This window comes from Protopterus annectens, chromosome 14.part0, assembly GCF_019279795.1.
Source record: "Protopterus annectens isolate FY-2018-M chromosome 14.part0, PAN1.0, whole genome shotgun sequence".
In the NCBI taxonomy this organism is placed as follows: Eukaryota; Metazoa; Chordata; order Ceratodontiformes; family Protopteridae; genus Protopterus; species Protopterus annectens.
This window is the reverse complement of record NC_056748.1, coordinates 1,119,531,232-1,119,551,946: the sequence shown is the minus strand read 5'-3', so window position 1 is coordinate 1,119,551,946 and position 20,715 is coordinate 1,119,531,232. Positions and strand designations below refer to the sequence as shown.

The following is a 20,715-nucleotide window of genomic DNA, read 5'->3' as shown; positions in this document are numbered from 1 at the left end:
GCATGGATCATGCAATCCCAAATAAATCCAAGTCTCTCTCCACCAAAGGCAAGCGTCCTGTCTGGTGGACTTCAGCCATTAACAAATTGTATAACAAAAGAAGGAAGCTACTGCACGTCAGAGCAAAATCCCATGAATGGAAGACATCTCTGATCAACATTAGCAGAAAACTACGTTCTCTCATAGAAACATTCAAGGCCAACTTTGAGAGAAAAATCGCTAAGAACACTAAAGATAACCACAAAGCCTTCTTCAGCTATGTTAGAAACCTGGGCAGAAACCCTCAGATATGCTCAGAGTTAGTTCACAACAACAAAAAATACACTGAACCCACAGATATTGCCAACATTCTGGCTGACAGGTTCAGTGCAAATTTTTCCCCTCCCTCACCCCCAAAAGAAGAAATACTTATCCCAGCTGAATGTAATCTCCCTGTCATCTCAGATATCCAAGTGAGAACCACCCTAAACAAAGCTAAAAACACAGCATCAATGGGACCTGACGGTATCCCGGGTTGCGTGTTACGTGAACTCCAAGAGGAGCTAAACCCACACATAAAAATGCTATTTAACCTTAGCCTTACTTCAGGATATGTACCTGAACACTGGCGTACAGCAACAGTGGTCCCACTCCACAAAGGGGTACCTCTACAGACCCTGGGAACTACCGCCCCATAAGCTTAACCAGCCTGGTCTGCAAAGCTATGGAAAGAATCATTATGGAACTCATAAACAGAGACATAGGGGACCTACAGACACTTGACCCCACCCAGTTCGGCTTTGTAAAGGCAGATCCTGCCTTTTGAACCTGGTTGACTTTTTTGAAACAGTCACTAGAGCCATTGATGAGGGCAAAGCAGTCCATACAGCCTACCTGGACTTGGCTAAGGCCTTCGACACAATACCCCACTCAGGCATCATAGATAAGCTCAACAGCTTAAACGTAAACCCTTATGTCACTAGATGGGTTGCAAACTGGCTAAAGGACAGAACCCATAAAGTTAAAATCGCCGGAGCAATGTCAGACTCAAAGCCAGTCACAAGTGGTGTCCCACAGGGATCTGTCCTGGGACCCCTCTTGTTCAGCATTTATTTCTCAGATGTTAAAGCAAACACGGGAGGGTTGTGGCTGACAAAGTTCACAGATGACTGCAAACTAGGCGCCATAGTCGATACACCAGCAGACACATACATCCTACAAAAAGGCCTCACAGAAATGGACAACTGGTGCCGGAGTCACGGCCTTAAACTAAATGCCAAAAAATGTATAGTCATCCCCTTTGGGAAAAACAAAGTACCCACAAATTATCACATAGACATCAACCCACTGAGTACGGAAAATGTAATCAGAGACCTAGGGACCCAAGTCGACAGCGACCTCTCATTTGACACCCACGTTGCCAAAGTGGTTAGAAAAACATTCTACCTTGCACACCTCATCATGAGGGGATTCACATCCAGATCCAAGGATGTCATTGTACCCCTATACTCCTCCCTCATCAGACCCATGATTGAGTACAATGCCCCATTTGGTATGTACCTCACCCGGCATTTGCAACAGCTGGAGAGACCAGAAAAGTACCTCACCAAGAGGATCAAGGGTCTCCAACATATGTCTTATTCTGCCAGACTAAAGAAACTTCAGCTCTATTCAGTAGCATACCACCTGCTCAGAGGTAATCTCTGCCTGACGTACAAGGCCATGTCCAATCAGGATCTGATGGACATGCTCCACCTCAAAAAATCCAAATCCATCAGGACCACAAGAGCTAAAGACTTAAACCTCGGCACAAGTATGAATAGGACATGCTGGAGGGATATATTCATAACCCAGAGGCTTCCCATGCTTTGGAACAAGATCCCAGTTCGTATTAGGCACTGACTCTCTTCAAGAGAAATCTTGATGAGTGGATGGGAGATTGTAAGTTTACCCCAGGGGTCACATCTGTGTCACTGCTAGACAGGGGCACAGTAAACTAATTCTATTATATAAGGGGACCTTCATTGTGTCACTACTAGACAGAGGCACAGTATTCTAAATTTATTCTGTACATTTTTGTACCATTTCATGGGGTGGCAAAAGCCACATCACTATGGCTAGGCTTACAAATGCCCCAGGGCAGATAGCCTAGTACTATGCTATGAAACTATGAAACTAAAAAATAAAAATGTCGAACAGCACAACAGCAAAAGTGCAGAAATGTCGAGGGTCCATTTTTGACATCGCAGTACAGTGAAGATTGGGATATTTTCCCTTTCCTTACTGTAGTGCGATCTCAGAGTTGGAATATATATTTCACAGGGGGTATGGTGGGCACATCCCCCCTCCACAATACCGAATTCGAGTTTCGGCATTTTCGCTCTTGTGAGCGTTCGGCATTTTGCGTCTTCGATGTTATAATATAGACGCCATATTAGTTATCATTGTTTTTGCAGTCTCTGTCCTTTTACGAGTTATTACAAAAATGAATTTTACATTTCCTTACAATAGTGACTATTGGATGTGCCCATTCTCTCGTTTATAAACGCTTCTTAATGACACCTAGCCTTTCCATTCTCTCGTTTATACATGCTTCTTAATGACACCTAGCCTTTCCATTCTCTCGTTTATAAACGCTTCTTAATGAGACCTAGCCTTTCAATTATCTTATCTTCATTTCCTGTTCCACTTTGCTTCTTTCCCAATATTATAGATATTTTTGAAAAAAAAAATTACTGGTCTTGCAGCAAGTTTTATTTGGTATGATATTTTCCTGCTACACTTCCAAAGTCTATAAACAAATCAGCACAGTTGAACAGTATATAACTGATATGCTCTGCAAAGCTCCTCAGTTGTATCTATGTGAAAAATTTATCAAGCTTTACCAGCCAAAAAGCCTGGTTTGCCTCTAATAGTGAGGAAACAAATAGTGTTTGTCATTTTTGAAATCATGTCTGCAGCAGTAAACAGTGATGTATAGGGGATGGCCTAATGGTTCAGGTGTTTGCCTTACAAACACAAGGTGCAGGGTTTGAGTCTCACAAGGGATAATTGGCTAAGCTTAAAATGCGTCGCAAGGGCAATTAGCTTAGTACTAATCTATGAACCTATGAGAGGCTCCATTATTATTTTTTATTTTTATTTAACGTTTGTTGACCGGGAACATTATGTTTATGGTAATGTTTAGATAGAAAAGAAAATGAGCTCAGATCTTCATAAAACATATTCAGAATTTCCTTGCACAAGACAACTCTAAGACTGAAGAAAACGTTACTGAATCTACAGTACTAAATTCTGGATAAAGTAAGTAACAGATAGTATTACCCCTCTGTTTCTTCTTCCACCAGTTCTTTATCTGTTTTTGGTAAATATGCTCTTCTCAATGCATGTACTATGTGTGGTTTCTTGTTTGGCTTGTATTTTACTTTGACGCTATCTCATGTCAGGAATGATTAATAAGAAACGCACACACAGATAGGTCATGTGATCTACCTTAATGAGCTCTATATTCCAGCTGATTTCACTTGAAGCAGGACAATACCGTATGATATGCAAATGTCGAAAGCTAACTTGTTAGCATTAATGCTCTACATAATATAATCACTAACAGATAGCAACACAAAGCCTAGAGTTTTGCATGCAGATGATGTGGTTTCACACATGCATAAAGAAATAAAAATATCTGGCTGTGTTTTATATTGTGGAGTTACTTTAACATTTGCTTTGAACTGTTTAGAACCTTGTTACCTTGATGCATTATTCTTTGACTGTATTTATTAAAGATTGAGATCTCAATCTATGAGGACCGATGTAGCAGTGGTAGCAGCAGTAGCGGTAGCACGACCAGCAGTAGTGGTGGCCGATGACTCGCAGAGAAGCCTCGAGGTGATTCCTACTGCAGGGATGATGGATCGTCTGACGTCCGCAGGCTAAGATATCAGAGCACACGGTTCTAACATGGACTCTCTGGGCATTTCGATAAAGTGGGGGTGGGAGAGGGAAACGCTCATTTATATCTTGGAGTGAATTAATCTGCTGTTGCTTTGGATAATTTAGGACTTTGAAGATTTAATATCTGCCACTGCTCTTATCGGAACAGATGGTGCTTCACAAAACAGTTTTCAGGTTTAATTTGATTTAGTTAACTTTTTAAATCATAACTAAAGCAGTTTCAGATCCCTTGCTGGAATTAATAGCTTACCAGTTGACAACAACGAGGGAAAATTTGTTTAAACTGGAATATTGATCTATTTCAACAGACACTGGCACCACGTACAAGGAGGCAACAGCACATCAGAAATGGAGGTGTCAGATGGTAGAACCAACTTAAAAGGATAAGTGAAGTACTTATTGAAAATATTTCAGTTTTTCTACATAAGTTTCACTCTAAATTACACCATCATAGACACTTACACTGACATACACACATGCGCACACAGAGAGGCAGAGACATGCATTCAGGTGATTACAGATGCATGCACATGTGCATGGATGCTTGTACACACACAATACAATGCAAATTGTCAAAGGAGTGCAGATGCTTGCACACAAAAGACCCTAACAAAGCTTTTTAGAGAGTAAAACTTACCTATTCAGCACATGGCTGTATTACTTATAACTATAAAAATCACTCGTGATTAAGTGGTTATATCTCTAAGAGCAAAAAGTAAAAAAAAACACTAGATATACCCTGCTTGTACTTTTGAAACCATTTCACACATGATAAAAGAAAGTAATTTTAAAGCTAGACTAAAGAAGAAGCAATTATCTTTGTTTCTTCTTCATTAGCACCACCACCACAGTCAGATGGCAAGGAACCAGCAGCACTTACACTTGTAATAATCACTTCTAACTTTTATCTGCGTTTATGCTGTAATGCCTCCATCTATTGTTTACACTCAACATTATATTTTTTATGCATTTAGCCTATTGAGAATAATGGCCCAAAGTAGAAAACAGCAGATTTTCACTTTCCCTTCTTTATATTTGCCTGCTTGTTGGAGACAAACATCTGGCCGTTCTCTGAAAAGGCTTGTGGCACACGTAACACAAGGTGATAAGACATGAGTAAGTGACCAAGTGGTAGGACAGAACCTCGGGGCAGGGTTGGGTGGGTATTTTTTAAATCTGATGGGAAGCTACTTTTCATCAGAGGATCTACAAGGTCAAAAGTCTGCTAACACCATTTGGAAAGAAGCTGGTTATTTCATGGCAATTACATAATTATCTTAGAAAGGAAAACACGCACTTTCCTAAAACACCAAAAGTATATACTTGCAGTGGTCTAACTCAAAAGGAGTCACCTTTGCTATGCAATTAATTATTACTTGGAGACACCAGTTGGAGTACTTCAAGAAGACATCCAATGACTGACATGTCTTGTTTGTTATGATTTATATACCCTTACTAAAAAGGGGGCTTCATGTTTGGCTAAACAGTGGAAATCAAACTGCTACCTAAATATTATCTGTTCCATAGACAGCTTAAGTTATTCAAACTTGCTGCCACTAAGACATTAGGAGCAGGTTCATGAAATTATATATAAAAATAAATAACTCAAGTTCTTCAGCAATTAGGCATCTTTTAATCTCTAATATAAAATAAAACTCCGATAATTACTGAATGCTGCCATGCCATAGCATAACTGAGGTGAACTGCGTTTGCTTTCTATTAATATAGATGAATATGCACAGGCGCTTAAACATGTATAGAGTCTCCACATCCTGACTTGAATGGAGACATTCATCAACTGAAAATTAGGGCCATTATGCGATGAATTTACTTAGTAAAGGTACAAAATATCTTTTTTAAAGTAATTCTAATGACTAATACCAAAAATCACCATCTGGCCATTGGTGAAGTAGAATTTACCCACTCCCAGTGAAATTTTCTTACTCAGGGACAACTTCTCATTGGTGTAAACCATGATGCTTTGGAGTAAATTCTGCTTCATTCACGATCACACAGAGAATGTCAACATAATGTATTTGGTGCACAATATTAGTGGAACAGGGCTAAGAAACAGTCGACATTATGCATACAAGTCAGTTCTTTTCATAACTAGGACAGTGCATTAGAAAAGAGGTATTATAGTTGCACAAAAACAAAGGGAAAATGTAGGATTAAGAAAAAAGAAATGACCACAGAAAGGAACTTTAAACATTTTAAATTAACTAGAACAATTTTTTTTTCATTTTCTGGTCAGCAGCATACACTTTCACATTTTGGATTGTTTGACTTGAGCGAAAATATGACAGCTCATGAAAATGGATGTTTTAGACCAGATTAATACAAAACAGTTTGTAAATCATATTATACTTATTACTTCTAAAACAGCTGATTCCCATCATTGGATTAGATAACCATATTTGCATTAAACAGTTGACTGCACATTAAAGATCGGCTTGTTTGGAAGCAAGCATGCATATTTTGAGAAAAAGAAATAGCTGTAGTCCCTGACAGAGGGAGGGGATAACGTGATCATTATGGAATCTCTAAAGGAAGTTTGATAGTCGGTGGGGAGGGGGGTGGGCACAGAACCAAAAATGTAATTAAAAAATGCAAAATTTTCTTTTAATGTTTTGTATAAAAGAACTTTGCATAATAGACTAAGCAATAAAAAAGAATATTGGCACCTGCAATGAACCTGTGACCACGCGGCACTTCCTTTTTTTAATATTCTTCCACGTTAAAAAATGGACACCTTTATCATGTTATGACTATATAGCTGCAATAATCCATGGCATAGTGGTATGGGTAATGGTAGAATTTATTCCATCTAAGCTAGATCATTGTGATCTTTCGCTTCATACTCAGGACCAAACCGTACAAGTTAGGAGTAAATCCCACCGTATTCCATACACCTACCATGGATTATAAATATCTAAATGATTATGTATTTTTTAACTCAATGTAACATTTAATCAGAAGCCAACAAATCTGGAGGGTGACACATTATAAAGGCTCAATCAATAAGTTGCAAGATTCAAAGGAAGGCAAGCTTGAACAGATAAATATGTAATTTTCTTTTTGCTTAATTTTGTAACATCATTTGGCCTCTAGGCATCTCTTTGCTGATTTTTATTTACTTTGTTTCTGCTTCATCAGTTATCTAAATTAAATTAGATATTGGCAATTTAAAAATATGTCGCAATATAAAGGGCCTATTGCACTCTTGTTGGTTTGGCTATAAATCTGACAAATATATCTGAATAGTACTTAAAAAAATTGGAAATTAGCAGCTTCTTTCAAATGGTTTGTTAGTGGGTTTTGTAGAACTGTACATTAAAGTGCTTCTCTATCATAAAGTAAAACTTCTGAAATAATTTGTGGATGCAGTGCAGTCTGTGTGTCAGTGATGCGTGTGTGTTCTTTTTGCCGATTGCTGAAGACATCACAATAGAAACAGACAGCTTGTGCCCCACTATGTGTTACACATTTGGTCTGCATCACTGAAATATTAAGCCTATTTTCTCATTCATTTGTGTCACAAACTTCTAAAAGAAAATTAAATTGATGCAGAATAGTTTGAAAAAAAAAATAAGGCAAACCTTTTTGATAAGAATTAATTTGACTTGACACTGCCACCATGAGTTAAAAAAAGGAAAAGCCAGGTGCCAGTTATTGCCATATCCGTATGTAATTGTGTAGGATAAGTCGTCTCTGTAATACTGTACAAAAATGATTTAAAAAGCCGTATAGCATTTTAAGTCACCATTCAGCAAATGTCTACAAATATTCTGCTCTGTTAATAAGGAATTATACTGATTTTCTTTTCTCTCTGTTATCCTTCAACATAATCTAAGTTACAGGATTTTGGCCACATATAAAATCCTCATATACAGCTAGCACTTTTAATTATTTTTTTTGAAAAACATTGTGTTGCGTTTTACAATATAAAACTAAAGCCACACTTGTCTGTTTCCAGTCTACAACCTTGTAACTTGAGAAGTCAAAGCAAAACTAAACTGTTTCATGAAAACAGATGATTAATATTGAATGGTAGAGCAGTTAGTGGAGTTGTCTTACAACTTGTGGTTCTTCAGTTCAAATTTTTACTCGTCACACTTTACTGCAAACTCTGTATGTGTTCCAGGTGTCTATATGGGTTGTTGCCTTGTTTCCTCCTGTTCACAAAGACATGGGTATGTTGAACTGGCAATCGTGTATATTGCCATCAGGTGTCTGTTGATACATATGTAGTCTGAAAGTCAGTGTTTCTGGGTATGGCAGTGGGTTGGTACCTTATTCAGGATCATTTCCTATGCTTAGCCTGCACAGAGATCTTGGACAAGTTCTGTCCCCCTATGACTGGGCAGTGGATTAAGTGGGTAAATGAATGAATGAATCAACAAATGATGATCAGTGTTGAGATATTTACACGCCTGAATCATAAAATAAAACAATAGATGCAAATGCAGTTTCAAAATAGACTGCAAAATACATTTACTCAGTCAGCATCTAAACACACATAAGTACCTACTTTTGCTAAAAAGTATATCTATGTAATGGTAAACTGTCTTATTGACTAGTAAATGGGAGTTGCCTTACAGTCCCTTTTCACTTGTTTGGAAAGCCATGTGGATGTGCAAACCTTATGTGTAATACAGCAGAAAGAGCTAAGTTTAAACAAGAAGTGATTTTAAAATGGTTTCATTTTATGCTTCTGCACTCAGCTGTGAATAACCCTGTTTCCCTTTATATTGTTTTTAACAGTCTGGCGGGTGCTGACAACCTTAGACTGTTGGGTTTGTAAACTTGCTGTGATTGCTGTGCAGCGTCCTCTATTGTGAGTCTCTTCCTATTTTGTCACTTGATCTAATCAATGTGGAAACAAATGATGAAACTTACCTCATAATACTGAAAGTCCAGTGTTTACTCTTAAACTAAAGCTTAGTTTTTCTTCCATGTCAGTGAAAAACGGTTGATTATAGTGGAATGTGCATTTATTTTTTTATTGATTCTATTTAAATTTTGACTAGGTTTCATATGGTGAATGATTTTTAAGTTACTGTTGCATGATATTTTACAGGGTAGAACAAACTGTTTTGTATTTGTGTCAGGTTCTGTATTAAGCAGTTTGTCAACATAAACCACAGAACTAAACAACTGGATTTTTATTTATTTTTTTTTTACTTGACTGCAAATGTGATTTATAGCCACTGACATTCATAACTTATTTTCTTTATATAAATATGCATCTGTATTACATTGTACTTGTCTAGCTATGTAACAAAATGTCTCACCCTATGATGCTCATCACTGAAGGAAAATATAGTGGCTCCTTACTGAAATGTTGGCATTCATAACTCTGACTGCTGGCAAACTGACAAAAAAGATGGAAGGATTGCTGACACACTGACAGAAAGGATGGAACATACAGGACCAGAAGGAAGATCAAAAATTGCTCTTCTCCATTAAAATTATTTTTTGCAGGTGGCAACACCAAGACCACCATACCTCAGAGAAATGGTAATATTCTGAGAAATGGCCATCTTGGACTTATAAGACTCACTAAAGTGTGTCCCAGTATTTCAAGTGGTTACCAATATAATGTTTTGCCAAAGTACAAATTGTATATTTTTCATGTGCTGAGTCTGTAACACCTCAGTTAAGCATTAAGGTACACACAACTTTGTAAAGGAATGCTAGTCATCATCTGGAGTTCTACAAAGCCAGATGGTTTAACCACAGTAAACAATTAACACAGCTGCTGGATGTACTTGGCGAGCAGTTACAAAAAGGTTCATTGATAACACAACAGTTCATTTACTTACAACTTTACATGCTAAACCAAACTAACATACAACAGTTTCTTGTTAAGGCAAACCTTAATGAAAGCCAAAATATGTGAGACATTAGTTGGTCTATTTTTTGAGAACAGTGCTATACTAAGATTTTAGCCAAAATTTTTACCTGGCCAAGAACATTGAATAAGTAAGTAGCTTAAGGAGTCCAATAAACTATCCAGTCCAAGGATTATAAAGAAAAGGCACTACAAAGTCAGATAGGGAAAGTGTTTATTCAAACTCTCATGATAGTCTTTAAGAAAAAGAAAAATCCTCAAATGTTTGATTCAGTTCTGGACATTTGTATTCCTTTTTTTCCATTCATTATGAGAATTGATTAAACCCGAGCAAAAGCCTAACTTATGCAAGATGACCCTTTTAGATACAGAAAGTTTCTTCCAAAAGTGATAAAAAATTTAATCTATTTCATAAAAGAATGCACTACTAAAATTCTGTTATGGAACTTGATTGTTCCTTCTAAAACAAATTTCAAATGTGATACTTAACATTCAGTCAGATACACATTTGTCTGCGACATGCATGTCTTTAAGAAATCTTTAAAAATCAGTTTATATAGAGACTACGACTGGACTATACAGCCTTATGAGTGGAGAAATTAATCTGAAATATATTTATATACATAATCTAATTATATTACTGCATACAGACATTTTATCCAGTTTTGTATTTTTCTTAACCACACACACACACAGTCAAGAGAAGGAGAATACAGTCATGTATAGATTCATAGATTAGTACTAGGCTAACTGTCCTCAGGGACCATTTTAAGCCTAGCCAATTACCCCATGTGAGAATCAAACGCTGCACCTTGTGTTTCTAAGGTAAGCACCTTAACCATTACGCCAACCAGTCATGCAAAGTCTGGTCAGATATATTGGTATATAAATATCCAGCCATCATAAGCTTGAACAAATACTTTAAAAGATGGTCAAAACTGTAACCCAACCAAAATGTATCCATTATAACTATGCAACACTGTTAAGCTAAATAGATTTTCAGAAAAAGCAAAACCATGATCAGTTACCTTATATTTTCATATAAGCTGGTATATTAAAGGAAATGCCAGCTCTTAACTCCTTTCTTCAGTTGTATTACATTAATAACGGCCTCTTACAAATACAGAAAACCTATGTCAAAAATGGAAATAAGGTACCAGGTTCATCCCTTGCAAATGACTTCAATTTCATACCCATGAGACTTAGAATTACCATCAGCCTAACTTCTTTAATCATACAAATCTAACACCAGCAGAACTGTTAGATGTCCAAACTAATGACTACAGAAGCCAACGTAACCTTTAAAGAATCTTGCAAAATCCCTTCTTAGCATAACTCTTAGATTTTCTAAAAATGGTGTTACTTAATGAGCTTGTACTCAAGCTTTGAGCACTTGACTGATATTTTTTGCTATACCATATATTCTTTTCAGTTGAATTTTACCCCATTAATTACTATATTCGATTTTAATGTCCACTTCATGTTTGTGTCTCTGTTTTTTCTCTTTCCCCTTGTTTTTTCCTTTCATAATTTCATTATGTCCACAACCCATTCTAACAACTACTTTATCCTACCTTATTATGTTTAACTCATTTTATTATACTGTTTTAGACGAATAAATGTTTTTTTCCAATATCATCCAAGTTGTATATTTAATTACACTGTTAACATATTAATATGCCTCATGCTTGTAAATTAGTCTTTTGTATATTTGTGTTCACACTATGCTAGTAATCATCTATTATTTTGCAATATCTATGTGGTTGTTTTATTTTTCATTACTTCACTGTGTTATCCTTCCCAGGTCCCTTCCCTAAAAAAAACACCTTTGCCAGAGGGGGTCAACCTGGTAAACAACATATAAATATGCATGTGTGTGATGTATAACTGTATATGTACATACATAAACACACGTTTAAAATACTATAATACCTTTGAGTCGACAACCTGTTCTGACAATGAATTCCATCTGTCCAAAATTTCTGTAGCAATGTATTTCCTTATACCTAAATTAGATTTCAAATATCTTCTTGATTTTATTTTGTCATCTTTTGCCTGCCCCATAGTTTCTTGCTGTTTTTATTGTAATAACACTTATTCTTTCTTCCAACATATCTGTATCATGTGCCTTCTGGCTGTACTCATTTGGACTGAACAAATGTCAGCCTCTTTTTACCTTTCCTCAAAGGCAAACTTGTTCAATCATCCTTATTTTACTTCTCAGCCTTTTTTATCCTGTTTCATTCATGCAAATTTCCTTTTATCTGCAGGAATTCCAGAAGTGAGCACTGTACATCAGCTGCACAGAACACCCTAACTCAATCTGCATTCATCACTCAGGAATGCCATTCCAAAATTTATTTTGCTATGTTTTTGTCTCACTGTGCCTTCTTAGTTATGTTACCATTAGTGATGACTCCCAAATCCTTTTCACAGTTAGCATAATTTAGTGTCACCCCTACCAACAATGTATTCCACTCTGTTAATACACTTCAGCTCTAACACCTTACATTTTGATATGTTAAAATTAATTTTCCATTGTCTTGTATTAATTACCTGTTCTAATATCTCTTTTAATGCTAATTCTCATCAGTCACCGCACTCACTGCCTTAGCGATATCTACAAAATTATCAATCCATTGCTCCACCCCATTACTGAGCTCAGACGTAAATACACTGAACAGTGCAAGTCAAAAATATCACTTGCAAAACAATCCTGGTTCATAGGTAAGTACAAAGCTAACTGCCCTTGTGGGACATTTTAGGCCTATACTGTTTTCCTTTTGGAAAAAAATCCTTTTTTATTTTTTGTCACTATTTTCATGGTCTTCAGAAATTACTTTGCCATTCTCAGTTATTAATTAATAGTGGTGTATGTCTTTGTAATTAATTATGTTTTGGATTGTGCCATTCAAAGGTGACTAGTACAAGTAACAATTCATTAAAATACCTCTAACTTTGTCAGACAAATTTTGTTTCAAAATCACATTATTTTCTGCAATTTGCTTTACGCCTACAGTGATACTTGCAAATTTAGTTTAGCATGAAGAAGGGACTTTCTAGCTTTCATTTCTTTTGTATATAGAATAATAATTAATAAAAATAAAAGTGTGATGGAATTCTCATTCAATGAGCTCCCTTTTGAGAAGGTATGATATACATTCGTCACCTTTACAGACTGCACATATTTTCAGTGATATCTTGTAGTGTTGTTACACATTAGGGCATTCATAAAGCATTTGAGATCTTGGATTTATTCTTTATAATGCACTGAAATTCAATGACCAAGTGATGACTGTGTTTTGAATCATCACATTTTGTCTCCTGCACGTGTTCCACATTAAACATTTCATCTGTCAGCACTACTCTTTTGGAATGCTATTTTTACCATCATTCATAAACTAGTTCACTTTCATATTACTCATCATTCATAAACTAGTTCACTTTCATATTACTCATCATTCATAAACTAGTTCACTTTCATATTACTCATCATTCATAAACTAGTTCACTTTCATATTACTCATCATTCATAAACTAGTTCACTTTCATATTGCTTAATGTAATATTCTGTAACTGAGGCTGTCAAATGTTGGTACTGAACATCTGCAGTGAGACTAAAACTTGGCAGTCAGGAACAAGTGTAATCCATGTAGGTCCCAGGGCATGTTACCCGGGACCTGTATGGATTACACTTGTACACTGCAATGAGATCCATCTTCCAGCCTATAATATGCGGACATATTCAATCCATCATGATCATTCCTTCTAGTGTTAAGGATCTGTAGGTTCTCTGCAGTTACTACCTTCCTGGATTCAGCCAAATCACTCCAAGGCCTTTCCTGGGAATTGCTGGACTACTACCTGTTCAGTATAGTATATCATTATCCAAGGCAGAATGAGACAGTCCACTTTAATTTTTAAAAAAATCTACATCTAGAAAATTGTCTTAGCATCCTTTGTTTGTTCACTTTAAATTGGACTAAACTAAATGTTGCTTTTAACTGTGTGTTTTTCACTAACTAATGTAATTATTTTAAAGTGCTTATGGTAAAACAATTAAAAATACATTAAAATTCCTTTCATTTATAGGAGAGACACATTTTTTTTGTTTCCTTTTTTCTTGGATAAAATGGAAGATGACAAAAACAACTTAATTTGGTACATGTATAGCTGGATAATTTCTAGTGTTCATTTCCTATATTTGTGAGACATTAGGTAATTTATATTAAAATTATCTATTTTTAGTTTTCTAAAGATAGTTTCAGCTTGCAAAAATAATTTGGTTGAACATATCTGTTTCAGGAAAAGTCATGAGAAAAGGAGGCAGACTGTCATCACTTATAAACGCATCAGACTAGTGACTTATGACTAATTGTCTTACAATCTGAACAGCAGAGGTATATACATTGTCTAATTAAAAAACTGTCATCATGATCTGTGATGATCTGTGTTGCTTTTGCAGCACTATTGCTCGCTTTTTGTCACATTTGGTATGATTTTTTTTTTACTTTGTTTTTTGGCGATCTGATATTTGGTAAGAGTTGTGGGTAAAATAATTTTATTAATTTATAATTAATGATGACTAATGGTTAATCATTCGTTTAATTATAAATGTATTTAGTTTATGAAACACTATTTTTGTGATCTGCATAATATACACAAATTTCCATGACTACATTAAAGATATAAATTGCAATTTGACATATTAATGAATAAATCTGTGATGAGAAAACCCAATTTAGCTGTAAACCAGCAACAGCCAATAGTAAACATGTCAATAAACTGCAGTCAATAATAAATATTTTGTCATTTACAGAAACTAAAGCTTCTTTAACACAGATATATTCTTGTTACCTCATTTTAACATTTCTAGAGTACTTTTGTTGGTTGTGTTGCTGTTCCAAACTTAAATTACGTTTAAAGATTGTTTTCTGATATTTTAAGTATAATTAATGTTTATGTCTGTGGACAGTACAGCTTGTTCTCATATATTTTTATAAATATCGATGGTATGCATTTCTTATGTTAGAATAATATATTGTTATATCAGACATGTACAGTACTTCATGAAAATATGTTTTATATCCATGAATAAATTAAAATAAATTAAGCTATGAAAGGAAACAGTTGTCTGTTTTTTTTCTATATTTTATTTTGTACTTATTTATATCTAAATAGATTATTAAAGAATTTGTTCTTGAACCAAGAAAGTTTTTTTTTTCAAAATGTCACTATGAGAATTATATTAGAAATGCCATATTTGTGAAAAATTCCATTTATATATTCCAAATCAATCTCTAAATGTCATAACTGATATCATGACATTACATATCATTGCATTTGGATTTATAAACATAAACTAACAAATAGAAAATAACTCATTGATATGTTTGTTAATTGGCAGAGATTTCTTTGAAACTTATTAGTATTAAGAACTTCTAAGTATCAGTTTAGCTCTATCTGTATCTGTCTCTATTCTACTTTCTCTCCCTACACCACTGACATGGTTTAGTATACACACTCCTGATTTAATATAATTAAACATATGCAGAACTAAAAATATATATTTAATAATCTGCATCTTGGAAAACACCACATATTGAATGGTTATAAATCACCAATAATTTTTGAAAAAAAAAACCCACAAAGCACTGTTTACATGGTTGAATCATTTTGTAACATATGAACATTAGAGTCAGAACATCTGATGCTACTTAAACTGTTTTATTACTACTGTTTCAGGAGATAAGGACACAGAAGAGCTGTCACAAAGTTGATAAATATATTTGTATAATTGTCCCATAAATGGGTCCTTTATTTGTGTTAACTGATGATAAATTTTATATTTAGGATTACAGGAGCATAATAGATTAGCCATCTCAGAAAAAAAGAGGCAAGTATTTGGCATAATGGCTAAAGTCACTACATCACAGATAAAAGGTGTAAGATTTGATTCGCACCTTTGGTTGTTGGCTAGGCTTATAATAGTCTGCAGACTGATAGCCTAGATTTTACCTATTTTTAAAACTGATACAGGGGTTGGCATAACAGTCAATATCTTGGCTTACAGATATAAAGTACAGGGTTGATTATGACTTCTGGTTATTGGTAGCCAGTATAGTGATGGCCTACTATGTACTTATGAACCTATAAGAAAATAAGCTTTCTACATATATCACTGACCTTATTCAAGTGTAACCTCGACCAGTGAAATTCAAATCAAAAATTCACCCATGGTCTGGTGCCTATGTCTCTAATGGATAGACAACCTTTAAATGTTTTACCAGCCATGTCCTGTCTTACATATACCTCCTAAAAATAACCTGTAGGGAACCAAACTTCTTGAATTCATTTGGGATGCATGGCTAGGCATAAAAGGTCCTTACAGTCATTAGCCTAACATACACCTCTGAAGGGGTATACCTCACAATATCAAAGTACCTAAAAATCAAAATTTAAAATCTGTCCCAAAAGATTGAGCATCAGAACACAGACTGAAAAAAAAAGAACTTACTCATGTGCGCTTAACCTAATCCTAACCATAACTGACACTAACTATAACCCTAGATATTATGTTACTAAAATGCTTTCCCTAACAGTATTATTACCAAGACAACAGTTGATATTCCTCTTGTACTTAAGATTTGTGTAGTGGGAGAGAAGTATTCAATGTTTTGTGATTCAATCTTAAATCTCCTTTTTTAAAATTTGTGAATCTCTCTTATGAGTTTTCAATATTTCACGACAATCACACACATATTTTAATCACAAGCACACCATAGGCACTCAGTCCATTAGAAGCAGTGCATCAGAAATGCACTGAACACAGCAAAACAATCATTCACCTATTGCAAAAGCTCTCCTGTATTACCTCAGATGTTTTAATAGCACAGAATGCTTTACAATCACTTTCTCTGCAGTAATCAAAGAAAACTGATGTAGTTACATGTAGAACAGTAGCATTCTAATAAAAAACGTCCAGTGGTTGCTACAAAGCAAGCAATTACAAAACACTTACCACACCAAAACACACAATGGATACTATAATTGGGTGTATTTCACTGCAACACCTCGCAACATAACCCCTTACTTGTACATGCTACATCAATGGTCACACAATCGTGCCCAAAGGAATTTCCCAAATACTGTGGTATAGTCGGCAGACTATAACATGACTATAGCACACATCAATATGGTGTGATTTTAATGAGTTGTAGCAACTTCATCACATGTTGGTTGAATAGTAATAAGAAAGTCTGCGGTAAGTGTTATGATACACCTTCTTTATATATAGTGTATGGTTTTGTGTGTGTGTATACACACACACACACACATTATAAAGATGAGTCTACTTTTATATCTCAAAATACTGAAATCTCAAATTTCAGTATTTCGATACTAAAACATTGAAAGCTCACAAACACAAAACTACACAATCACAAACACTCACAAAATCAAAAGAAATAAAACAAAAAAATATACAACTCTTCCCCAAAACAAAACATAACTACAACTGGAAACACCACCACACATTCCTGCAGGGGGCTACACCCCCCACTTATATATACCAACTCCGAGGTTGCACTAATTCAAAAAAATACACAAACACACTCTTAACTGTCCTACACTCCCATTGCAGTCATATTTGCATTCACTAATAACACCTACACACACTACAATCATACTAAAATCCCCATATACAGCACTCACACACATACATAGTCTCAATCTACCATTAAAACTCCCCACAGAAGTTAAAAACAAACATTTATACCAAAAACCCTTAAAAATTAAACATTTATCTGAATCTCCATACATAAACGAACATCAGCCGCCATAACACAATATTCTTGAAGAGACGGTACATAATCACGCACGTACCACACTACACCTATCGCGCATTCGAAATACTAAGGGTCAACATAGTGGAGTTTCGGAAAACTGCACTTTCGACATTATGGTCTCAAAATACTGAAATTCAAGATTTCAGTATTTCGAGATATAAAAATGGACCTATATATATATATATATATATATATATATATATATATATATATGTAGTCTTTTGAGTACGGAATTGTTAATACTGTGGATCTGTTATACCTATGAGAATGTACAGTTTTTTTATTGGTGTTAAATTGGTGACGTAAAAGAAAAAGGTGTGTGTGTGTGTGTTTAAAAAAACTCTGGTGGCATTTTGTGAATCTAGCAGGGAAAAGGAAGCTTTCTGTTGTATATTACAAAGAAAGAAAACTGTGTAAACATTTGGTTTAGCTGACAGTGAATTATTTGTATTGAAAAGTGAAAGGAAAATGGGTCAAGTAACAATACTTAAGCTGATGTCATGAATGAAAAACAAATGTTAAACTTTCCTGAGCTACAGCAATATAGGCTCACAAAAGAAAGTGGTGGCAGTCAACAAAGTGTTCCCCCAAAACATGATGTGTCAGAGTAGAATGAGATACTTTTCATCCAACTATCTATAAAGGGCAGGAGTCACCCATCAGACCTCATCACACACACACACAATGCATTACTCATTGTGCCTCATTCTGTGTTGATGATAATACCATCCCATTATGTGTCACCCATTGGGCCTTATCAAGTAGTGATGACAATATCTCCCATGTGTCACCCTGACGTGCACTTTCATGTGCCCAATTATCTATTACATACAGAGGTTCGATGGGTACTACATAATTGGGTGACAGATATGTCCCAATTATCTATCAACCATTGGACCTCAGTATGTGATTATTAATACCCCCATTATATGCCACCCTGACATTCACTTTCAGGTGATTATAATAGCCCCCATTATGTGCCACCCATTGTTCCATAGTATTTGGTGATGACAATACCCATTTATTATGGGATATACATTGGACCTTATGTGGTGATTGTAATACTCCTCCATTATGTGTTGCCCTGACATGCACCTTCTGGTGGAGATAACCCCCAATTCCGAGTCACCCATAGGGGGTTTATATCAAAATCTCGAAGTCTGACAATATTGAATAAGATATTGTCAACACGAGATTACCAAAAGCACACATCGAACATTAAGCGGAAATCTCAGTAAGGGGAAATTTCCATTTACTTCAATGTTGTGTGATCTCAGAGTTGTTATATTTAAGTAGCAGGGGGTGCAGGGGGGCTTGCCCCCATGCAAATGCTTTATTTTTATTTTTTTTGTTTTAATCATTTTTATTAGGGTTCGATGGTTTAATACTTCAATGCATAAAGTTCGATCTTTATGCATTCACAGTATTAAACCTTCGAGGTTATAATATAGGCTCCCCATAGGACCTCCTCATTTGGTAAGATAATACGGCCCCATTCTGTGTCATCCTGACAATCACATTGAGTTGCTTATGATAGTATCACACATTATGTCACCCATTCTACTCGTTTACCATCATATACTCATGGCTGACCCAGTCAAATGGTTGTATCATTGACTTTTGTCTGCAAAAACTGACACTGCTGAATTCTGGTATTGCCAAATTTCAAACTGAATGTGATCTAAGGACAAGAATTAACATGGGTCAAGAGGGGGTGAGATTTGTACTTCTGTGATATATATGTTTGACACTGCCAATGTTCGAGGTTCAGGCTTTGTGGGAAGTGGTTCGACAGAGTCAGATGATATCTCCCCATTGTATCATGTAAACTTTCAGGTGGTGATGATAACCCCATCATGTCACACTGTCATATAATATTAACAGGGAAAATACCCTCCATTATGTGTCACTCATCAGACCTCATCATGTAATCATTATAATGCTCCATTGTGCAACACCCACCACCCCTCAACTTGTGAAAAATCAACCTCATTATCGGCCAACCATCAGACCTCATCATGTGGTGATGACAATATCTGCCCATTATGAGTCATGCTGACATGCGCTTTCATTTCTTGATAAGACCCCTATTATGTCACCAGCAGAGCTCATCTTGTAAAGATACTAACATTCTATTATGTGTCACCCGTTGGACATCTTCATCTGATGATTATAATTATTCCCCACTATATGTCACCCTTAAATTCACTTTCAGGTGATGGTGATACCCCACTTTGCAAAACAAATTGGACTTCATTATGTAATGATTATAATATGGCACATTATGGGTCATCCATTGGACCTCACCATGTGGTGATGAGAATACTCCCTTATATGTTGCCCTGACATGCACTTTTAGATGGGGATGATGATAACCCCTATTGTCTCAAACATAGGACCTCCTCATGAAGTGAAGCTAATGCACCCCATTATCTGTCACTATGACTTGCACTTTTAATTGGTTATGGTGATACACCCCGATTATGTGTTTGACTATCCAACCTCGTGATGTGGTGATCCCTCCATTATGAGTCACACTGGCATGGCTTTTCAAGTTGTAATAATAAGAACCACCATTATGTGTAACTGGTTGGATCTCATCTTATGGTGGTGATGATAACCCCCCATTGTGTGTCATCCTTGGGATCTCATCAAGCCCTGATGATACCCCCTATCATGTGTTACCAATCAGACCTCATCAGATGGTGATTATAATACCCATTCATTACATCATCCATTTGGACCTCATCATCAGGTTATAATAATATCCCAATTATGTGTCACCCTGACATGCAATTGCAGTTTGGGATCATTTTGTGTCACTCTACGGAACTCCTCACATGCTGATGATACCCAGTTGTGTTCACCCTAACATGCACTTTCAGGTGTTGATGATAATATGCACATTATTTCTCTCTGTTCACATCTCATTATGTGGCAATGATGCACATTATCTGTCAACCTGACATGCACTTTCATAAGGTGATTATACAACCAACCATTATGTGTATTTGATTGGATCATATAACGGAGTGAAGACCATTACATGTCACCTACACATCCTCATGTGGTGATGATCAATCC

General features: G+C 35.8%; 2 protein-coding genes across 2 annotated transcripts in view; one reads left to right on the top strand and one right to left on the bottom strand.

Moving 5' to 3' along the window:
• GOLGA7B (golgin A7 family member B) overlaps window positions 1-14,911 on the top strand; it is a 521,039-nt gene extending 506,128 nt beyond the window's left edge. Inside the window, exon 5 of the mRNA XM_044056907.1 lies at window positions 3,762-14,911. Coding sequence (XP_043912842.1) covers window positions 3,762-3,845 — 84 coding nt within the window. The 3' untranslated portion in view covers window positions 3,846-14,911. The remainder of the gene's footprint in view (window positions 1-3,761) is intronic.
• CRTAC1 (cartilage acidic protein 1) overlaps window positions 1-20,715 on the bottom strand; it is a 2,772,383-nt gene that overhangs the window by 164,605 nt on the left and 2,587,063 nt on the right. The gene's annotated exons all lie outside the window — the stretch shown is intronic.